Source organism: Vanrija pseudolonga, chromosome 2 (assembly GCF_020906515.1).
Source record: "Vanrija pseudolonga chromosome 2, complete sequence".
NCBI lineage: Eukaryota > Fungi > Basidiomycota > Tremellomycetes > Trichosporonales > Trichosporonaceae > Vanrija > Vanrija pseudolonga.
The window spans coordinates 4,140,958-4,159,531 of NC_085850.1; the positions used below are offsets into that span (position 1 = coordinate 4,140,958).

Genomic DNA, 18,574 nt, shown 5'->3' on the forward strand with positions numbered 1-18,574 from the left:
CACGTGGGAAATTTAGTTCCGCTAATCAGATCCCACCTTCTCATGTTCTAATCCCATCGACGTCATTTTCAAAAGTTTAAAATGAAATGCGAAGACAAACAACAATCACTTCCTCCACTCCATCAGTCCATAGCAAGTCTCGAGGCTGTCAAGCACGAGACCAGCAAAATGTGTTCTAAACAGGAACTATCTACCCGTACCCACGTTGTCCTCGCTGCTCACGATCTAACAAGGCGCCATCACCGCCCCAGAAGAGCCCGAAACATGTCGGATGACCAGCCATAAGGCTAAGCCGGCGACCATTGATGTGACTCCAGCCAGGCACGAGACCTTAACTGCGCAGAGTTGACATGACCATCTGTGTCGCAGCTACAGAATCTCACCAGCGCGGTATTTTTGGCTGACGCTAGCCAAAGTCTTTATCCTGCGCAGTCGCACCTTCTATGAGACTACAATGTGCTCACCACGCGGCCAGCAGGGTTGTTGTGGCCGCCAGCTGCGACGCTAACCCTGGCTAGGCACCTCGTGATGTCGCAGACACACATATGTACGCTCGCGGCTCCGCATCCACGCAGCCGTCTGACGTATGTACCACCACCTCGCTTCGACAACGAGACCATCAGTCCGAGTTGGGTACATAAACCCCATGGATCGCGCGGTCATCCTTGTTCCCTGTGTCCCTACTGTTCCCATCTGCGGATCAGCTTCGTCAAGGTCGGTTCTGTGCCAAGCCCTCGAGTTGTTCCCCATCAGCTGACGTCACAAGATGTTGATCGCCCCGCTGGTTGCTGCCATCCTCGCCGTCCCGGCACTGGCCTCGAGATCCCCGTTCGGCCGGGTTCATCCTCTGCGGGCCTACGAGCCTGAGGGGATTGCTCGGAGGGAAGCGTTCGAGCGCGCCGCCTTGCAGGCCAGGGCTCCCACTAATGACACGAACACGAATACCACTGTCTCGTACCGGTACAAGACGCCGAAGACTGAGCGTAAGTCGTTGGGTTTATTAATACTGATCCCCGCAGCATACCTCGTCACTGCGCTCCCGGATGTGACCTTCAACTTTGGCGAGCTGTACTCGGGCTCGGTGGCCGTGGATGCCAACAACCAGACCGAGGGCAGCCTCTTCTTCTTCTTTGCGCCCAAGGCCGGCGACCCAGTGAACGAGGTCACCATCTGGCTTAACGGCGGTCCAGGATGCTCGAGTCTCGAGGGCTTCATCCAGGAGAATGGCCCGATCATCTGGGAGCCGGGAACCATTGCCCCCGTGGCGAACCCGTACTCGTGGAACAACTTGACCAACATGCTCTGGTGGGTAGAGCGAAGTTGAGGAGGATATTGACGGGCGCAGGGTCGATCAGCCGATCGGAACTGGCTTCTCCGCTGGCACGCCGTACGCCACGTCCCAGGAGGAGATCGCGGCTGCCTTCGCCAAGTTCTTCAAGAACTGGCAGGATATCTTCGGGATCCAGAACTACAAGATCTATGTCACGGGCGAGAGCTACGCCGGAAGATACGTGCCCTACATCTCGGCCGAGTTCATCAACCAGAACAACACGGCCAACTTTGACCTTGCAGGTGCGCTTGTCTACGACCCGGTTATCGGCGACATGTCACAAGTGCAGACACAGTTCCCCACCCTGGGACATGTGGAGGCCAATCTCAACATATGGGGATTCAACGACACATTCATGAACCAGCTCGCTGCGATCCACAAGGAGTGCGGGTACCAGGACTACTTGAACAAGTACCTTGTCTTCCCAGCCTCTGGCGTCCAGCCGCCACCTGGCAACGTTACAGACCGGTGCGACATCAACGACTTGGTCTTCGAGGAGGAATTCAGCATCAATACATGCTTCAACCCCTACTTTATTGTGAGTATTAGGGGGAGGATCACACACTGATCTTTAGAGCCAAGCTTGCCCGGTGCCCTACGACATCTTGGGCATGCCGGGAACTTTCCAGTACAGCCCGCCGGGCAACCCGCCGTACTTCACTAGGCCGGATGTCGTCGCCGCCATCCACGCTCCGACGAGCTTCCAATGGAAGGAGTGCGCCGCCGGCAACGTGTTCGTCAAGGGTGTCGACAAGAGCGCCTTGTCGATCGAAAAGGTCCTCCCCCAAGTGATTGAGAAGACGAACCGTGTTCTCATCTCCAATGGCGACTTTGACTTTGTGGTCATGACCAACGGCACGCTCCTGGAAATCCAGAACATGACCTGGAACGGACACCTCGGATTCCAGTCCCCGCCGTACGAGCCCTGGATCCTCGATACCGTGGATGTCCGCTACGACGACGTGTTCCTCGCGTCTGGTCTGGACGGCATCAAGGGCCCGCGCGGCCAGCAGGGCTACTACCATGAGGAGCGCGGCTTGATGTGGGTGCAGACCTTCCAGGCCGGGCACATGCAGCCCGAGTACCAGCCGCGCGCGGCATACCGACACCTCGAGTGGGTCCTGGGGCGTGTGCAGTCGATTTCCGACGCGAGCGCTCCGGCGTCCTCCTCCACCAACTCTTCTAGCGGCACGCCGTCTTCCGCCCCCAGCAGCCAGCGGGACAGCGGCAGCGCGGAACGCGAGCCGGCGGTAGTTGCAGCCCTGCTCGTGTGCCTTGTTGTATCGTTCCACTCTATGCTTGCATGAATAATCCCTTGGATATTGTAACCAATCTCCAGCCAATCGAGTCGGCCTGATGGCATCATGGTGCCACGGCAAACTCTACGCGTGCCGAGGTTCGAAATGTCGTTTTCGAATGCGGAGGCACAGAAACCCGGCCGCGCAGAACAGAGGGTGAGGACGACGAACATGGCACGAGGTCGCCTCCGCACCGGTGACTGCTGACTGAAACTGCCGCCACATGCCGCTTAATCTCCCTGAGTGGTCGGCTGCCATGACGGCATGCAACCACCAACAACTCCTTCACTCGGTGAGGTTCCCGCCGCGCCAGGTTCCGGGGACCCGCGGCCGGTCGCGGCCAACACCGAAGCCACGATAGCCGAGACTGCAAGCGTTTACATGGGGGCCAACTCCACAGGTTACTTGGCATCACACCATTGTACACTACACCAGCCTGTACTTCCGGAACATATATATACAGGCGCGCATATCCTATCCCCTCCTCATCATCACACACAATGCCCCACGACATCACCCCCCGCCGCCTAGCAGCCGAGGCCAAGGCCAGCGCCTCGGCCAGCGGCACCGCCAAGGCCGACGCACCAGTGTATCCGGTGGTAATCAACACCGCGCCCAAGGTGTACCCTCCTGTCCGGGCCCAGTCAAACGGCGCAGGCAAGGCGAAGCCGCGCCTGGCCTTCACAGCAGACGACAAGGCGCGCCTCGACGCCATCCTCCACGCGGCGGTCGACTCGCGCCAGGTCAACGCGCTCACCTTTGCCGTGTCCGACGCCGAGGGCGAGCTGTACTTCAACTGCGCCGGCGAGCGGGTGTTCGGCGAGCCGGACAAGGGCCAGGTGGACGAGCGTACCAGTGAGTTGTTATCGGGCTGGGGCCGACGGCTTGCCGAGCAAACACTGACGTGCGTGTGCCTTTCTCGACCGACCCCACCGACACCTGACCGAACCTTGACCGACCTTATCGCGCCATCGAACCGCTTCCCCTCGGTTCACCTCGGCAATCGCGCAACAGTGTTCCAGCTCTTCTCGTGCACCAAGCTCGTGACCTCGGTGGCGTGTCTGCTCCTCGTCGACGAGGGAGTCATCTCGCTCGACAACCCGGCCGTCATCGACCACTATCTTCCCGAAGTCGCATGCCAGCCGATTCTCCGGGGCTACGCGTCCGACGCGCCGGGGTCCGAGATCCTCGAGCCGCGGACAACGCCGCTCACGCTGCGCCATATCCTCTCGCACACTTCCGGCCTGGCGTACGGCCTCTTCTCGCCTGTGCTGGAGCGGTGGATGAAGGAGCGCGGCTGCTACTCGCGCCACTTTTTCGACGATGAAGACGGCGGCGTGAGCGGCCATATTGGCGTGCCGCTCGTCTCGTCCCCCGGCGAGCGGTTCGTCTACGGTATCGGCATTGACTGGGCCGGCATCCTTGTCGAGCGTGCGTCGGGTTTGACGCTCGAGGAGTTCTTCCAGAAGAACATCTTCACTCCGCTCGGGCTGAAGGACCTGGTGTGGTACGCCGACGCCGACGTCCGCTCGCGCCTGCAGCAGGCATGCGGCAGGCTGCAGGGTGAGCTCGTCCACTCGACCGGCATCCGTACGATCATTGGGCCAGAGAAGAAGATCAAGCAATACGCCGGTGGTGGCGGCCTGCTCGGCACAGCGAAGGACTACCTCGCCTTCCTGCGCGCCATCCTCGCGTCGTCAAAGCCGGGCGGGCTGCTGTCCCCCGAGTCGTACACCGAACTGTTCGCAAACTCTCTCCCGCCTCGCGGTGACAACACGTCCGCGTACGAGGACCTCGCGAACGTGGTGTACACGCAGCCCTACTCCGACGAGAACATGTGCGCGAACGGCGGGCAGGGGCTCGCGCACAGCATCGGCCTGACGATCAACACTGTCGAGTCGGCGCACGGGCGCAAGGCGGGTAGCGGGACGTGGGGCGGCGCCTGCAAGACTGACTACTGGATCGACCCGGCCACGGGGATCGTCGGCATGTGCTTTGCGCAGATCTTCGCGCCGGCGCCAGACCCGCCCGCGACGGAGCCGTTCAACGTCGCGCATGAGACGTTCGAGCGGGCAGTGTATGATGCGATTGAGGCCAAGGAATAGATAGACGGTGCTTACGACTTTGGATGAACTACTGGTTTCTTGGCCGCCGTCGGCGGGGTCACCGACGCTTACGGGTTTGAGTCAGCAGGAGGATGTAACCTCTCGAGGTGGCACCTTTATAATCATCTCGGTCATCTCTCGGTCCCTCCAAAGTGCACAGACAGAGATCTACACGCCAATACGGCGGTGCATGCAATGCTGACACTCTTAACCTCGTCAGTTTTCAGCTTCATGAGCACTGCCCGACACGGAACGGCAACATGGTGTAGCAGCCTCGCCATCTGTGGCGCGAAGTTGGCCACAACAGTCGCTTGTTGCACTCGACTCCAATCTATGTGCAAGAGTGTTTGATATCCGGATATTTTGGGGTCTTTTGACTCGCAGAAAGATCTGACTTGGCCCACAGAAGGAAGTGGGCGTCACGCCGAAGATGAGAACGTGTATTTTCAGAGCTCCGGCTCCGAGCCTGGGAGTCCCGGCCCTCGGCCGTGCTCGCAGCTCTGCCTCTCCGTGGTCTACATACGCTTCGTCGCATGCACGTATTTCCTCCTCCAAAGCGTTGATGACGAGCGGAGTGCGCGTCGCGGTGGAACACCGCCGATTCGGTGCCACCCTGGCACGTTCGGCATGTTCGGCAGCGACGCCACCTCCCCCACTCTACGCACTCCTACCACTCGTGTGCCCAATCAGCACGCACAAGACAATGCCAAGTCTAGCGCTCGGCCATGGCCGGGGCCGTGTGGCTGTCGGGCCCTGTCCGACGACCGGGGCCTGGCAGCCAAGCTGGGTTAAGGGGTGGACAGCGGATCGGGAGGCGCGACGGCGCGCGATAGCGATAATCACGTCACCAGAGTGGAGGATCACAACATGGGCGTATAACTCAAATGCTCTATCGGCGGCGCTCATGCTGTCTCACCCAACACTGCCGTTTCCAGCACTCAACTCCACACGCATACATACGCCAACTGGACCCGACATGGCGTGACGATGATGGCAGCCAGCCGGATACTAGGTCCCAACGTCGCCTATGTAGCGTTTGGCCAAGCAGAGCGCAGCCATATCCGTCGATGCCAATCCTTGGCCTGCATGAGCACGAGCTCTCTTCGGCCGGGGTGTACCTGGAGCTCCCGACTCCCGAGCCGACCGAACGAACGCGGGGCACATAAGAGCAGGGAACATTGACACAAAGACAATCCCAATCCCACTGATTTCCATGTCTGACCTCAAGGAAAAGCCGCGCGCCAGCGCCAGCGCGGACGGCGTCGACCAGGTGCCCGTCCTCACTGGCGGCGCTGAGCCGCCGCAGCAGCAGCGCACATGGAAGAGCTACGTGTGGTCCTGTACGTGGCATCTACGACAGCTCTGACCCCAGCACTCGACGTGTCGAAGGAGGAGGCACGCTTCCTCACCAAGCTCGACATCACCCTCATCTCGTCCGCCGCGCTCGGCGTCATGATCCGCTACCTCGACCAGTGAGTTCTGCGTCTTGAACAGCAGCTAACAGGCTGGGTTAACATCACGAACGCCTTCAACGTGAGTAGCAGCCCGTTCTTTGTGATGTGGTGGGACAGATGAGAGTGGCGGGTGGAAGTAACATGGAGAAAGAAGATACGAGATACGACGGCTGAAATACTTGTGGCGGCGGATTATTCGAGGAGGGATGTGTACAGGAGGTGCTGACGACGCAGTCGGGAATGAAGGAGGAACTGCAGCTGTACGGGAATGAGCTCAACTATGCCAACGCATTCTGGTCCGCTGCGTAAGTGCTACACCTCCCTCCTGCCACCTGCCACTCACAGACCGCAGCTATGTCTTTGGCCAGATCCCCTCCAACCTGATCCTCACGCGCGTCAACGCGTCGTACTACATCGCGTTCCTCGAGCTGGGGTGGACCATCGCGACCTTCTGCACGGCCGCCATCAAGAACACGAACCACCTGTACGCGGTGCGCTTCATCGTCGGGCTGTTCGAGGCCGGCCACTTCCCGGCAGTGATGTATGTCTGCAGCTCGTACTACAAGCCGCACGAGCTCGCGCGCCGCAACACCCTCATCCAGATCTGTACCCAGGTCGGGCCGCTCTTCTCTGGCTTTTTGATGGCCGCGATTTATTCGGGGCTCAACAACCGCCTCGGCATGGCAGGCTGGCGCTGGCTCTTCATCATCTGTGGCGTCATCTCCTTCCCGTGTGCCGTGTGGACGGCGATCGCGATGCCCAAGCTCCCCTCGCGCGCCAAGGCCAACTGGATCTTCACGCAGCGCGAGGTCGAGCTCGCGCGTGAACGCATGCCGAGCGAGACTAAGATCTACACCGGCCTGTTTAAGTGGAAGGACATCTACCGCTGGCACAAGACGTGGCATGTGTGGCTCTGTAAGTTGGGTCCACGTGGCACACTGACTGACCCCACCCAGTCCCGCTCTTCTTCATCTTCGCGTGCCAGTTCGGCCAGGCTGGCGGCTCGATGATCTTCTGGGCGAAGAGCTACAACGTCAAGGGCAAACCCCCGGTCTTCACCGTCCAGCAGATTAACCTCATCCCCCTTGGCGTAAGTTGCGCGTTTCTGCTACGCTGACGGGCAGATGAACGTCATCGGCATTATGCTTGGCCTCTTGGCCTCCTGGATCTCGGACGGGCTGCCAGGAGCCCGTAGGTGGCCGATTATGGCCTTCACAAGCGTCATGGCCATCATCTTCTCCATCTCGCTCGCCGCGACGCCCGTGCACCCGCCACACAAGGCACAGCGGTGGCTCCTTTACTGTGCGTGACACCTTCTCACCACCCACTTACGTCCCAGACCTCACCCCGCTTGCCGGATGCTCCGCTGGCGTGACATGGACGGCGGTCAACGAGACCTCGCGGGGCGACCCCGAGAAGCGCGCGTACGTCTCGGCAGCGATGAACGCCCTCGCGTACATCTTCATTGCGTGGCTGCCGATCTTCACCTTCCCGACCTACAAGCAGCCGTACGTCTCGACAGGACTGTACATCACCGCCGGGTTCGGCCTGTGCGCCGTGCTTGTCGCGCTGGCGATCGCGTACTTTGATGAGCGGGATCGGAGGCGCGCAGCGTCTGCCAAGGACGCCGAGGCGCGCCAGGTTATCGACTCGGATGGCGAGTCGAAGTAGGTTTGTTGGGCTGGAGTTGGGTTGGGGATCGTTGGGAGCTCTACCAGACGCCCGATGCATGCTGCAAGGTCAAGCAAGGCTGGTTTCGTGGCGACAGAGGCTGACGTCACTGTTGCACTTTGAGACGTCAAACATGGTCATGAAGGCCGCTCTGCCCCAACACCATGCCGATTGCATTCCTCCTGCTGCTGCATCGTGCTAATCTGCATCCGAACAAATGATCCATCTGCAGCCCCACACGACGGCGTCGTAAGAGAACACGACACGGGCAACGGGCACCCACCACCGCCGACGCGCGTCACCACTCACACCTCGAAAATGCTTTAAGCACAACCACGGAGTGAAAGCCTGGTGCTCCATCATACTCACAATGAAGTCCCATAGTCAATCAAGCAGCCCGGATTGGCAAGGAATCGTGGTCGTTCTCACGATTTTCATCGGCTTGGCCATCTGGCCAGCATGTGTCCTGCTTTTGACGGTGGTGCTGGGTGCTGTGACCCGACTTCGTGTCGACTACCGCCCCACATCGATCCGTCTCCCGGATGAAGAGGGCGGCGATGGGACAGCGTAGGTATCTATCTCCGCTGCATCGCGCCTGACCTGCACCAGGACGACGCACGCGACGACCGTCTTCGGCATGATTGCGGCTGCGAAGCGCTCGCAGGGCTGGGTTGGCGTCTTCAGCGGTATGGCGGCCCCCACATCCCCGCTGACCTGGGCAGGCTTGATCTCGGCCGCGTTGACCTCCTTTGCTGGGTACTTCATCTGGCACTACACCAGTGTAGCGCTGGAAAAGTTGGACAAGAGGCATGTTTCGACGCTCGACTCGCGCTCTACCGTCGCGGCGATCATCACGTCCGTCATCCTCATCCCCGCGGGCGTCATCATGACGCGGGAGATGTTGACCCCGTTCCCCGGGACGTCGGAGTACCCGCGCGCTCTGAGCGCCACGGCTCTGCTGAGCTCCGCCGAGCGCGCGAACCCCTTCCGCCTGTGGAGCTGGGGGACGGTCGTGACGGTCGCCGTGCGGTCGATCCTCTACGTTGTCGTCATTCCTCTCATCAAGCATGCTCTGCTTGGCAAGTGGCCTATGATAGGCGTCAACAAGCCCATGTGGACCGTGTTCTGGGGTATCGCGTTCGCGTTCACCGTCGTCCTCACGCCGCTCGACGTGCTCTTTGCTCGCCTCGGCGCACAGCGGTTCAATCCGGCAGGAGCGTACCACGATGAGGTGTCCGACGACGCTCATATGCCAGACTGGGCGGTCGTCATCCGGTCTCCGCCGTACTCTGGCCTCGCGGACGCCGTGTCGTCCATCGTCAAGGAGGAAGGGTGGACGGCGCTGTATCGCGGCTGGGTGTGGACTGGGCTGTTTGCCATGATTGTTCCGACCGTCCTGTCGTTGTAGTCATGTTGCTGCCTCCGCACATACTCATGTCACCCCGCTCTGCTCGCCGCACAGCCCAGTGACAGCGTATACTCGCTGCTATTGAGTTATTCTTGACCTGAGTCAGAGATCCTGTTCCGGTGCGAGCATGTCGGCGTCGGCGTGGCTTTGTGGCGTGGGCACGAGTTCTTGGCGCTCAATCGAGGGCCAGACCGACTCGCACGCCGACATTCTTATGTTGTCCGTTTTCCACGGAATCGCGCTGGAACAGACGTGGCGCTGGGCCGTGTGACCAGCCTCGCTTGTCTCGGCAGACGTGAATGGCTGCGGTCTCGGTGTGGGGGAGCTGAGTGGCCGAGTCGGGTTCGGTCAGTCCCCGACGACACCCACTATCCCTGCAACCTCTCGGTCGATCCTCTGGTGCTCCACACCATTCACCACGGGGCAACGAACGACCTCGAGGGCGCGACTCTCGGCGACCCCGCAGTTGCACTGCACGTCCAAACGAAGACCCTGCAGCATACCCCGTACTCTGCCGAAGATCATCCTGCCTGACACCGCCCTCCTGGCATCTGCGACTATGCATCCCTCGACTTCCGTGGACTCCAACTGCACCACCTGCGCAGGCTATCGTTCTGCCAGGCTATCGCGTAGTGCTTTCGTTGGGGTTGACTCGGCGCGCGTTCGGCCGCCAGACGCAGCCGTAGTCGTGGAGACCGGCAACTTGTGGTGTCTTGAACCGTCCTTTCGGTGGTTTTGCACTCCCAATTACCGGCGCGGGCGAGTTTGGGTGCTGCCAAGACGGTTTGTGCGACTGTTCATAGCACAGGGCGTGCTCGTGTCGACATGTGCGCATGCGCCCCACTCGCGACCGAGCACATGCACATGCCTCGCCGCGATAACCTCGTATCTTGATGGCTAGCGCCATCATGTCCGTCTTTGACGTGTCAGAAGCAAACACGAAGTCGATCAGATAACATGGACTGGTGGACCATCTCCATAGAGATTAGGGCCCTCCGGCGCCCGTTGACATGAGAATTGTCATGACATTGCGTTATCTACCTAATTAACATCTGCCCCTCCACCTGCCCCACCTGCCCCACAAACTATGCACACCCACAAACCCCCCTTCCGCTAACCCGAGGGGCCAATGCGAAATGGCCGACTGCAACCTGGTGCCAGTGCGGTCAGGGAGAAAAGTGTGGCGGGGCTTCAGCCTGTTTAACAGCCTGCGTGCCTCCGGAATTCCCGCATCGGTCGTCGAGCCGTCGCGTGCCGCTTGGCGAGAGGTGTTTGCTTTACGCCAAGGCACCAGGAGCGATGGACAAGTTGGACGGCAAGGTTGCTCGCCTTGGCGCTTGGCCTTGAGCATGGTATTCATAGTCCGTGACTAAGCGCAGGTCGGTGTGGGCAGCAACGGTAAGGGTAGCGTTCGACCTGGCCTGCGGGCAGCTCGCCGCTGCCGACCGGCCGGCACAGGACATGTGTCGGCTCGATCTCAACGAGGGCGTTTCAGTGGCTCACCCGCGCGCCCGCTCCGTCCTGCTGCTGCGGTCGTTGCGCGCGCATCGAGCGCTCTCTGTCCGATCGGGGCACCTTCACCCCCAGGCCAGACTCAGCCTCAGGCAGGGGCATGCATGACTAACGGGCCTGATGCGAGCTGACTTTCGAGTCCGGATAAACGTCCAGCGTTAGGCAGATGGCAGATCATGTAGCCGCGCGCTCAGTCGCCGTTAGGTTTAAAAGGACGGAGCACCGCGGGGGAGGCGCAACGAAGAGAAGCCCCACACCATCCCTCTCGCACATACCATGGCTGTTACTACTGGCATCCAGCCCTCCGACGACAAGGCCTCGCTCAAGGGCCAACATGTCGAGACCATCGACAATGAGAAGCGCACCGGGAGCGACTTGGGCGACGAGGAGATCTCGGAGGAGGACAACATCCGTCTCCGGCGCCGCATCGACTGGTTCATCATGCCTCTGCTGTGTCTCGTCTACGGCCTGCAATACGTGAGTGGTCGCGGGGGAGAGGGGACCGAGCGCTCTCTTGGCACCACCAGCCTGGTCCCCTAGCATCACCGTGCCACAAGCTGATGGCCCCAGCTCGACAAGACGGGTCTCTCCTACGCCTCCATCATGGGCATCATCCCCGACACCAAGATGACGCTCGCAAACTACTCGTGGCTCGGCACCATCTTCTGTGCGTCGTGCAGCATGCAGGCAGCACGCCCGCCAAAACTAACACCCAATCCCAGACTTTGGCTTCCTGGCCGGCGAGTACCCGCTCACATACGCCCTCCAGCGGTGGCCCATCGCCAAGGTGACGGGCATCACCATCATCGTGTGGGGCATCGTGCTGGGCTGCATGGCGGCCTGCCACGACTTCAAGGGCCTGCTCGTCGTCCGTTTGTGAGTGGTCCAGAGCCGGACATTGTGGGGTGGAACGGCGATTCCGGTTCGGTCACGACCGGCCCGGGCCGACAAACTCGGCCTACTTAGCACTCGGTCGGGCTCGCCCCGCCGCTGCCACTTTCTGTGGTCCGTGGCGGCGGACGCCCGACCCACCACAATCCATGCAACGACCCACCACAACCACAATCACAATGCACATGCTCACACTACGCGCAGCTTCCTCGGCTTCTTCGAGAGCTCAATCACTCCCGCACTCACCATCTTCACCGCACAATGGTACCGTATCCGCGAGCAGTCGTTCCGCACCGGCATGTGGTACTCGACGCAAGCTGGCATCTCGATCTTTGGCGGTCTCGTGGCGTACGGCTTCGCCAAGGCTGGCGCCGAGCACAAGCTCAGCATCCACTCGTGGCGCGCCATCCTCCTCCTCTTCGCCGCCATGACCGTCGCCACCGGCGTGCTCTTCTTCTTCCTCATCCCCGACTCGGTCGAGACCGCCTGGTTCCTCAACGAGCGCGACCGCAAGCTCGCGCGCCTGCGTACCAAGGAGAACCAGCTCGGCGTCGTTGACAGGACTTGGAAGTGGTACCAGGTCCGCGAGGCCCTCCTTGACCCTGCTGTCTGGCTCCTCTGCCTCGTCTCGCTCTGCCTCGTCTCGCTCTGCCTCATGATCCCCTCGGGTGGTCTCCTCAACTTTTACGGTATCGTCGTTTCGCAGATGGGCTTCTCGAGTGAGTTGCTTGAGCCGGGGGCTGGAGTATTTCTAAGCTAACTCCCGCAGGCCAGATGACTCTCCTCCTCTCGCTGGCCGGATCGTGGAACATCTTCAACGTCCTCTTCTTCCCCTGGCTCGCCGGCAAGTACGGTTACCGTGCCCTCATCTCCATCATGCCCTGCGGCATCGCACTCGCTGGTACTGCCATGGTCTGGGGCTGCAAGGACAAGTACGCCCGCTTCGTCGGCTACAACCTCGGCCTCGGCTACGCAGCCACCTTTGCCCTCTCCCTCTCACTTCTCACGTCCAACGTTGCCGGCCGCACGAAGAAGACATTCGTCAACGGCATGTTCCTCGTCGCCTTCTGCGCCGGTAACCTCATCGGCCCGCAGACTTTCCGTGAGAAGGATAAGCCCAAGTACGTTCCCGCCCTCACCTCAATTGTCGTCCTCTACGCCTTCAGCATGTTCCTCATGGTGTGCGTCCACTTCCTCTACACGAGCCGCAACAAGAAGCGTGCCGCCCTCTGGGCAGAGGGAAGCGAGCCCGTCGCCGACGACTCGGAGGATCTCACCGACCGTGAGAACCCCTACTTCCACTATGCGTTCTAGACGGGTGTGAATCTTTGGGCTCTTGTAGTAGTAGTAGTAGTAGTAGTGAGGAAGACAAAGTATGAAAGAAGGTCATCTTGCGTGGGACACGGGCATGACATGGGTATGGATCTGGTCCAAGTCGATTGAAGTACACTCCCTTGATGTACCCCAGCGGGTCTTTGCCTGCGGGTGAGGGATTAATGAAGACGTCACCTCGCCAGGGCCAAAGCAAGTCAACCCTCGAGGGTCGTTCTACCTCGCTAGAGTCGCTCTCTCTTCCGACAATGCTTCGTCCTTTCCAGCACCCGAGCCCCACGAGGTGCATCCTCGAAGCCGAATCTTCCCGGCCAAACCATCCCACCTCCAAGTCAGCAACTGATCTCTTTCCGACGGAGGCAGCATGCTCGCAATGTAATCAACAATGCAACCACACACATTGTTGAATTGTTGCCAGTGTCAAGCGCACAGGATGGCCGGTTTGATTAGATAATTGGCGTCATCGGCCAAGTCCGATTGAAGCACATTGCGCCATTCTTCGTCGGCAAACAGTCACCCACTGACTCATGGCGACATGATACGACAGGAAAGCAATCGCGCGGCGGTGTCGTGACTGGAAGAGAGGTGCGGTGTGGAGGTGTGGATGGCTGCCTTATAATGTGCGCGAGGTGACGCACTGGGTCGTCCACACTCCTCACCACCTCGCAAGACCCACTACTACGACAATGACCGTCACCCCTTACATTCTCTACGGCCTCACTGGCAAGAAGGGCAGCACCAAGAACGGTGGCCCCCACACCCTCAAGACCAAGGTCGACCTTGCGTGAGTTCCCTCGTCCGAGCCGCCTCCTCCCCGGGGCACCTGTCCGCTCCTTCCGTCGCTTGCCCGCTGACGCCCACCCGCAGCATCCTCGGCGTCCCCCACACCGACATCCCCCAGACGTTCCCCCAGATCCGCAACGAGCTCGCCGAGGCCTCGGGCAACCCCAAGGTCACCGTCCCGACGCTCAAGGTGGGCGACGAGTACATCACCGACTCGTGGGTGATTGCCGAGTGGCTCGAGGCGAAGCACGGCACTGCCGAGCGCTCGCTCTTCTACGGCCCCGAGGGCAAGGCGTACGCCAAGTTCCTCGAGACGTGGGCGAACAACGATCTCGCCAACGAGATCCGTCCCTTCGGTGGCCCGAACGCCTATGCCACCTCCGACGCGGCTGTTCAGGAGTGGCTTGTGGCCAACAAGCAGGGCGGCGACGACACGGCCCTCAAGGCGGCGGTCGCGCGCCTCGACGACCCCGAGTTTGTCGAGAAGCAGACCGGCGCCGCGCGCGCCAAGCTCGCTACCCTCGAGAAGCACCTCGCCGCCCTCAAGGCCGAGGGCAAGGGCCCCTTCGTCGCCGGTGACAAGATCACCCACGGCGACGCCATCATCTTCGGCTGGCTCGCGGGGAGCTATGGCCGCCGTGAAATCGGCGACAAGATCTGGAGGAACTCGGAGATTCCTCTCGTTGGCGAGTGGGCCGACGCAGTCATCAAGGCCACGGGTATCAACCCTTAGGGTGTGAGGAGTACATAGATGCGAAGGTAGAATAGGGCGTGCGAATGAACATTGCACAGAGGCAGCGTCGGTGCGGGTGTGAGAGCATTCGTTGAACAAACCGTGAAGCATGAGCAAGCGAAGTCGTTGGACACTATACAACACCTATACATGCAGCCTACATCCTAAGACAAACATCCCAGCCATATTCTATTCCACAACCACAGACCTCATGATAACCATCACTCGAAACGGATCCACCGTTGTGTCGTCAATGGCGCAGCCAGCTCGAGGACACGCGCAACGAACTCCATGGCCTCGTCGTGGGAGGCGACACCCTCAAACGCCGTAGGAGGGTTGGGCAGTGCGAGCACAGCCTGGGCCGCGGCGACGATGTTCTTGAGCTTTTGTCCCTGCAGCCCGTCAGCGAAACCCTAGCCGCGCCAAGCTCTACTAACCATCGCTGGCCCGTTGCCTGACACCGCGCTGGCCGGCAGCCCATTGATGACCCTCACTGTCCGCGCGAGCACCTCGACGGGATACTCTATCCGGAGTTCGCGGTGCTCTGGTTCAAACTGGAGCACCGAGTGGGACGTGCACGCACGCCAGATCTCAGCGTGCAGCCATAGCCGTGTGAGGAGGAAGTCGGCCGCCTGTACAGGGGACAGATGGCCAGAGGTCACGGCGTCCAGCGTGCGGTGGTATCCCATCGCTGCTTCGGCGTCGAAGGTACAAGGCTCCGAGCCCTCGCCGCCACATGTCCCGCTGATGCACGCGACCAGGTCCTCGTCGAGGATCTCGAACACGCGTGTTGTCGGCTCGATCTGCGCCACCGCCGCTGAAGTGGCCCACTCGGCCGACATGATAGAGGAGAGGTGGGTGACTTTGCCGCGGATGGCGATGAGCGGGCGGAAGTTGGGAAGGTCGCCCTCCAGCTTGGGGAGAATGAGCGCGTTTGATCTGTTCATTAGCTGGGTCAGGTGAAGATCAACTACCCACCGATCACCTGTGGCCAGGTGCCAGAACAGCCGGACGGCCGTCGACTTCTCCGCCTCCGTGAACGTGTCGTACACCCGCGGGTTGCTGAGGTTGAGCAGCTCGACGAGCGCGTACGCCTCCCGGCGGCGGAGGTACCATGCGTTAAAGCCGTGCGTGAGCCGGAGGGCAGATGACATGATCAGCGAAGTGGAGATACAGTCTAGGTTGGGCCTGATCCCGAGCTCGGGGTTGCTCGAGTGTAGGGCGAGGGCTTCGCGGACTAGCGTGTCCGCTTGCCGCGACGAGCCGGGCTTGGCGGCCTCGAACGGGAGGAACAGCGCCAGGCTGCACATGGACAGTACCATGGCCGCAAAGCTCTCGCTGTACAGGTGCTCCTTGTGCCCGAAGCGCTTGAGCACGCCCACCCCGTCCACTACGGGCCAGACGGTGTGCAGGTGGGTGAAGTACGAGTGGAGGAGGGAGGACACGCGCGCCTCCATCAGCTCGATGATGTGTGCGCGCGAGTGGAACGCTTGGCCGAACGGATGGTCCGGGGAAGGGTTGAGCAGGGCCGGCGGGAGGGCGAGCGGCGCGAGCGAGAGGGGAGATGCGTGGGTCACTAGTTGCAGGCTGTTATCCCCCAGGTCTAGTGTTGGCAGCCAGTCGCTCGCTATCATCGAGATGGGCGAGATCTCCGCATTCGCCGTCGGTAGCTCCGATGGCCCAGCCTCGCACACCTGTGTCGTTGCGCTACTCGACGTCGTCGCTGCGCCGCTCCCGAACACCTCCTGCAGCATCGTCACTGTCCTGCCGTCAGCCTCTAGCTCGCAGCCATGACCACTCACTTGCCCCGCGGCCCCCGCTTCTTGCGCGACAGCTCGAACGTGCACCCGATGTCGCTCGTCTTGCATTTGAGGCATGGCTGGTGGCCGTCGCACTGGGGTGTAAGTGAGCTGGAACGGGGGTGCTAGAGACGGGCGCCTCGCTGCTCGGCGCAAGCAGTGGTGAGCATGCACAGACTACACGGCGGCTGTGCATCCACTGTCCTAGGAACTGCGAAGGCGAGCCGACGCAAAGCCAAGTCCGAGCCGACACATTGCACGTGCGATCGCGCCTCCTCGCCCTGTCTCACTCCTCACCTTTGTTCGGCGGACGCGACATGCGTCACACGCCTTGGAGACGACCATGACCTGTTCTTATCGCGGCTGATGCGACGAGCGAGCAACCGCAAGCGGCTGGTGGCGTCGGGCTTGGGAGTAGGGTGTAGAATGTCAACAATGGAACGAGCAGCTGACAGGATGCAATGTGAGTTGGGCTGGCTGGCTCCTGGCTCGGGCTCGCTTGGCCCGCCGGCCACCCTCGTCGCACTCGCCCACTGGCGCAAGGAATCCACAGAACACGCAGGGTTCACCCACCCGGGGAGCTTTTCATTTTCGAGGGTGTCCCAGATCTGGTGCTCTCTCTTCTCGCTGCACGTGCTAAGCCTGGCCAGCTCATTAGGCCATGCTGTTAGTCTTGCGTCATGCGCGCGAGCTTTGCGCCTGTCCATTGTCGAGGGTTGTCGCGAGCCCACTGGCGAAGCTGGATCAGGCCCTCCCGTCAGCCGCGAGCCGCAGGGCGGGCATACGCTGGCCATAACCTTCCAAGCACCGATTGTTTGGTTCCAGCGTCAGTAGTGCTCGTCGGATGGACCACGGTCAGGCACTCTGTCTGACCCAGAAGAGCAGCAGCAGATCGGTGCTACCTGCCCCATGCCGTAGTGAGGCTCGCAAGTTTTGGGCCGCCTGCTTGGCGACCACGGACAGCAGACGTGGGCAGCGGCGGGTCGGGGTAGGAGTGACAGCCCAGAGGAGAAGATGGAAAAACAAACTCGAGAGCAGCCAACCTTGGTTGTTCAACATTACTCAGTTACATTCACGCACTTGCAACCCACGTCAAGCCGACACGCACGCACGCCACGATGATGGAGTGGCTCTCGAGCGCGTGGAGCAGCATTGGGTTCTACAAGTCCAGTTCGGCGAGCTACGTCGAGCGAAGAAGGACAGAATACGACGTAGTCAAACACCAGTTCTTGGTACGTCCTGCTTTGTTTTCCGCGTTCAGTCCACGGCTCACACACACTACAGGTCGCCGTACACACGTCCCTCGCCGACGCTGTCGTCCGCTCCGACCCCGAGTTTGCCGGCGTGCTCCGCTGGATCCTCGCATGGGAGCAGTCCCGCTACGAGTACTCAGAGACCGAGTATGCCCGGCTGCTGCGCATGATCGACAACTTCAATGGCGAGCTGGAGCACTTCTTGAAGGATCGCGGCGGGGCTGCACGTCTCGTGGCAAGAGAGATCGCAGGTTACTACAGCTTGGAGGACGGCGGTGAGTATGGCTTTGGCGGCGGGTGGCGTGGGCGTGGAGGATGGGCAGTCGTGTGGTGCCTCGCCGTGACGATCTCGCCCGGGTCGAGGAGCTCGCACTGGCCTCGCTGGGAATCACATGGCGTGCATGTTTGTAGCCCTGCGTACGAGCAACAGATTCCAGGATCTGTCGTCTCCAAGCAAGCAAGAAGACGATCGCAGGGCGCAATTCCAACTGCAACACCTTCCCCTTCCCCTGTGCCTCGTTTCCAAGCTGACACCACGGCCCAGCCAACGTCGTCGCGGAGGGGCACGACCCAAAGGCAGTTCTCGAGGGGATCAACGCGCGCCTAGACGACGAGTATCGGCGCTCGACCTCGCTCGTCATCTCCTCGGATCCCCTGAAGAACGAGAAACAGTTCTCCCAGACGCGCAGCGACGTGGTGAAGCGGTGTATCAAGCACGCCACGTGTCTCGTGGACGCAGTAGCGGCAGCCGAAGCGGAGGGGTTGATCGACCGCGCGCGCCTGTTCCCCAAGGATGGAGCGGTCACTACCCCGTCCCATGCGCAGGTCAAATACGAGGCCACCGAGTTTGTGCGCCTCCGCGACGCGCGCGACGAGCGGCTCATGGCCGTCATTGAGGAGGAGCTGGGGGACGTTGAGTGGCCCAGCATGTTTGACGAGCTTGCTGCGTGGCGGCGAGCGCGGGGGAGCGTACGTGCTCGAGGTGGTGGGGAAGCTGAGGGTGTC

The 18,574-nt window shown here is 61.0% G+C and overlaps 7 protein-coding genes across 7 annotated transcripts; 6 read left to right on the forward strand and 1 right to left on the reverse strand.

The window, feature by feature from the left end:
- Positions 1 to 608: 608 nt before the first annotated feature.
- Positions 609 to 2,637, forward strand: pepF_0 (Serine-type carboxypeptidase F; the record flags this gene model as incomplete). The annotated part of the gene is made up of 5 exons (XM_062769880.1): positions 609 to 714; positions 767 to 983; positions 1,020 to 1,305; positions 1,346 to 1,868; positions 1,906 to 2,637. Exons 2-5 carry the CDS (start codon positions 767 to 769, stop codon positions 2,635 to 2,637), a joined length of 1,758 nt encoding a protein of 585 aa, XP_062625864.1. The 5' UTR covers positions 609 to 714.
- Positions 2,638 to 3,054: 417 nt separating this feature from the next.
- On the forward strand, positions 3,055 to 4,767 carry lovD_2 (Acyltransferase LovD). The gene is made up of 2 exons (XM_062769881.1): positions 3,055 to 3,483; positions 3,643 to 4,767. Exons 1-2 carry the CDS (start codon positions 3,129 to 3,131, stop codon positions 4,731 to 4,733), a joined length of 1,446 nt encoding a protein of 481 aa, XP_062625865.1. The 5' UTR covers positions 3,055 to 3,128; the 3' UTR covers positions 4,734 to 4,767.
- Positions 4,768 to 5,946: 1,179 nt separating this feature from the next.
- Positions 5,947 to 7,858, forward strand: FEN2_0 (Pantothenate transporter FEN2; the record flags this gene model as incomplete). Its single annotated transcript, XM_062769882.1, has 6 exons — positions 5,947 to 6,073; positions 6,106 to 6,205; positions 6,540 to 7,102; positions 7,144 to 7,277; positions 7,312 to 7,489; positions 7,527 to 7,858. The coding sequence occupies 6 exons, from the start codon at positions 5,947 to 5,949 to the stop codon at positions 7,856 to 7,858; spliced, it is 1,434 nt and encodes a 477-aa protein (XP_062625866.1).
- A 370-nt stretch (positions 7,859 to 8,228) lies between these two features.
- On the forward strand, positions 8,229 to 9,266 carry LOC62_02G003350 (uncharacterized protein; the record flags this gene model as incomplete). Its single annotated transcript, XM_062769883.1, has 2 exons — positions 8,229 to 8,425; positions 8,468 to 9,266. 2 exons carry the CDS (start codon positions 8,229 to 8,231, stop codon positions 9,264 to 9,266), a joined length of 996 nt encoding a protein of 331 aa, XP_062625867.1.
- A 1,788-nt stretch (positions 9,267 to 11,054) lies between these two features.
- Positions 11,055 to 12,983, forward strand: SPCC417.10_5 (putative transporter; the record flags this gene model as incomplete). Its single annotated transcript, XM_062769884.1, has 5 exons — positions 11,055 to 11,255; positions 11,349 to 11,445; positions 11,501 to 11,654; positions 11,874 to 12,388; positions 12,439 to 12,983. 5 exons carry the CDS (start codon positions 11,055 to 11,057, stop codon positions 12,981 to 12,983), a joined length of 1,512 nt encoding a protein of 503 aa, XP_062625868.1.
- Positions 12,984 to 13,687: 704 nt separating this feature from the next.
- On the forward strand, positions 13,688 to 14,517 carry LOC62_02G003352 (uncharacterized protein; the record flags this gene model as incomplete). Its single annotated transcript, XM_062769885.1, has 2 exons — positions 13,688 to 13,785; positions 13,869 to 14,517. The coding sequence occupies 2 exons, from the start codon at positions 13,688 to 13,690 to the stop codon at positions 14,515 to 14,517; spliced, it is 747 nt and encodes a 248-aa protein (XP_062625869.1).
- A 141-nt stretch (positions 14,518 to 14,658) lies between these two features.
- On the reverse strand, positions 14,659 to 16,738 carry MAL63_0 (Maltose fermentation regulatory protein MAL63). The gene is made up of 5 exons (XM_062769886.1): positions 16,614 to 16,738; positions 16,320 to 16,411; positions 15,496 to 16,281; positions 14,955 to 15,456; positions 14,659 to 14,909 (listed from the first exon to the last, which is right to left on the reverse strand). The coding sequence occupies exons 1-5, from the start codon at positions 16,659 to 16,661 to the stop codon at positions 14,739 to 14,741; spliced, it is 1,599 nt and encodes a 532-aa protein (XP_062625870.1). The 5' UTR covers positions 16,662 to 16,738; the 3' UTR covers positions 14,659 to 14,738.
- Positions 16,739 to 18,574: the final 1,836 nt, after the last annotated feature.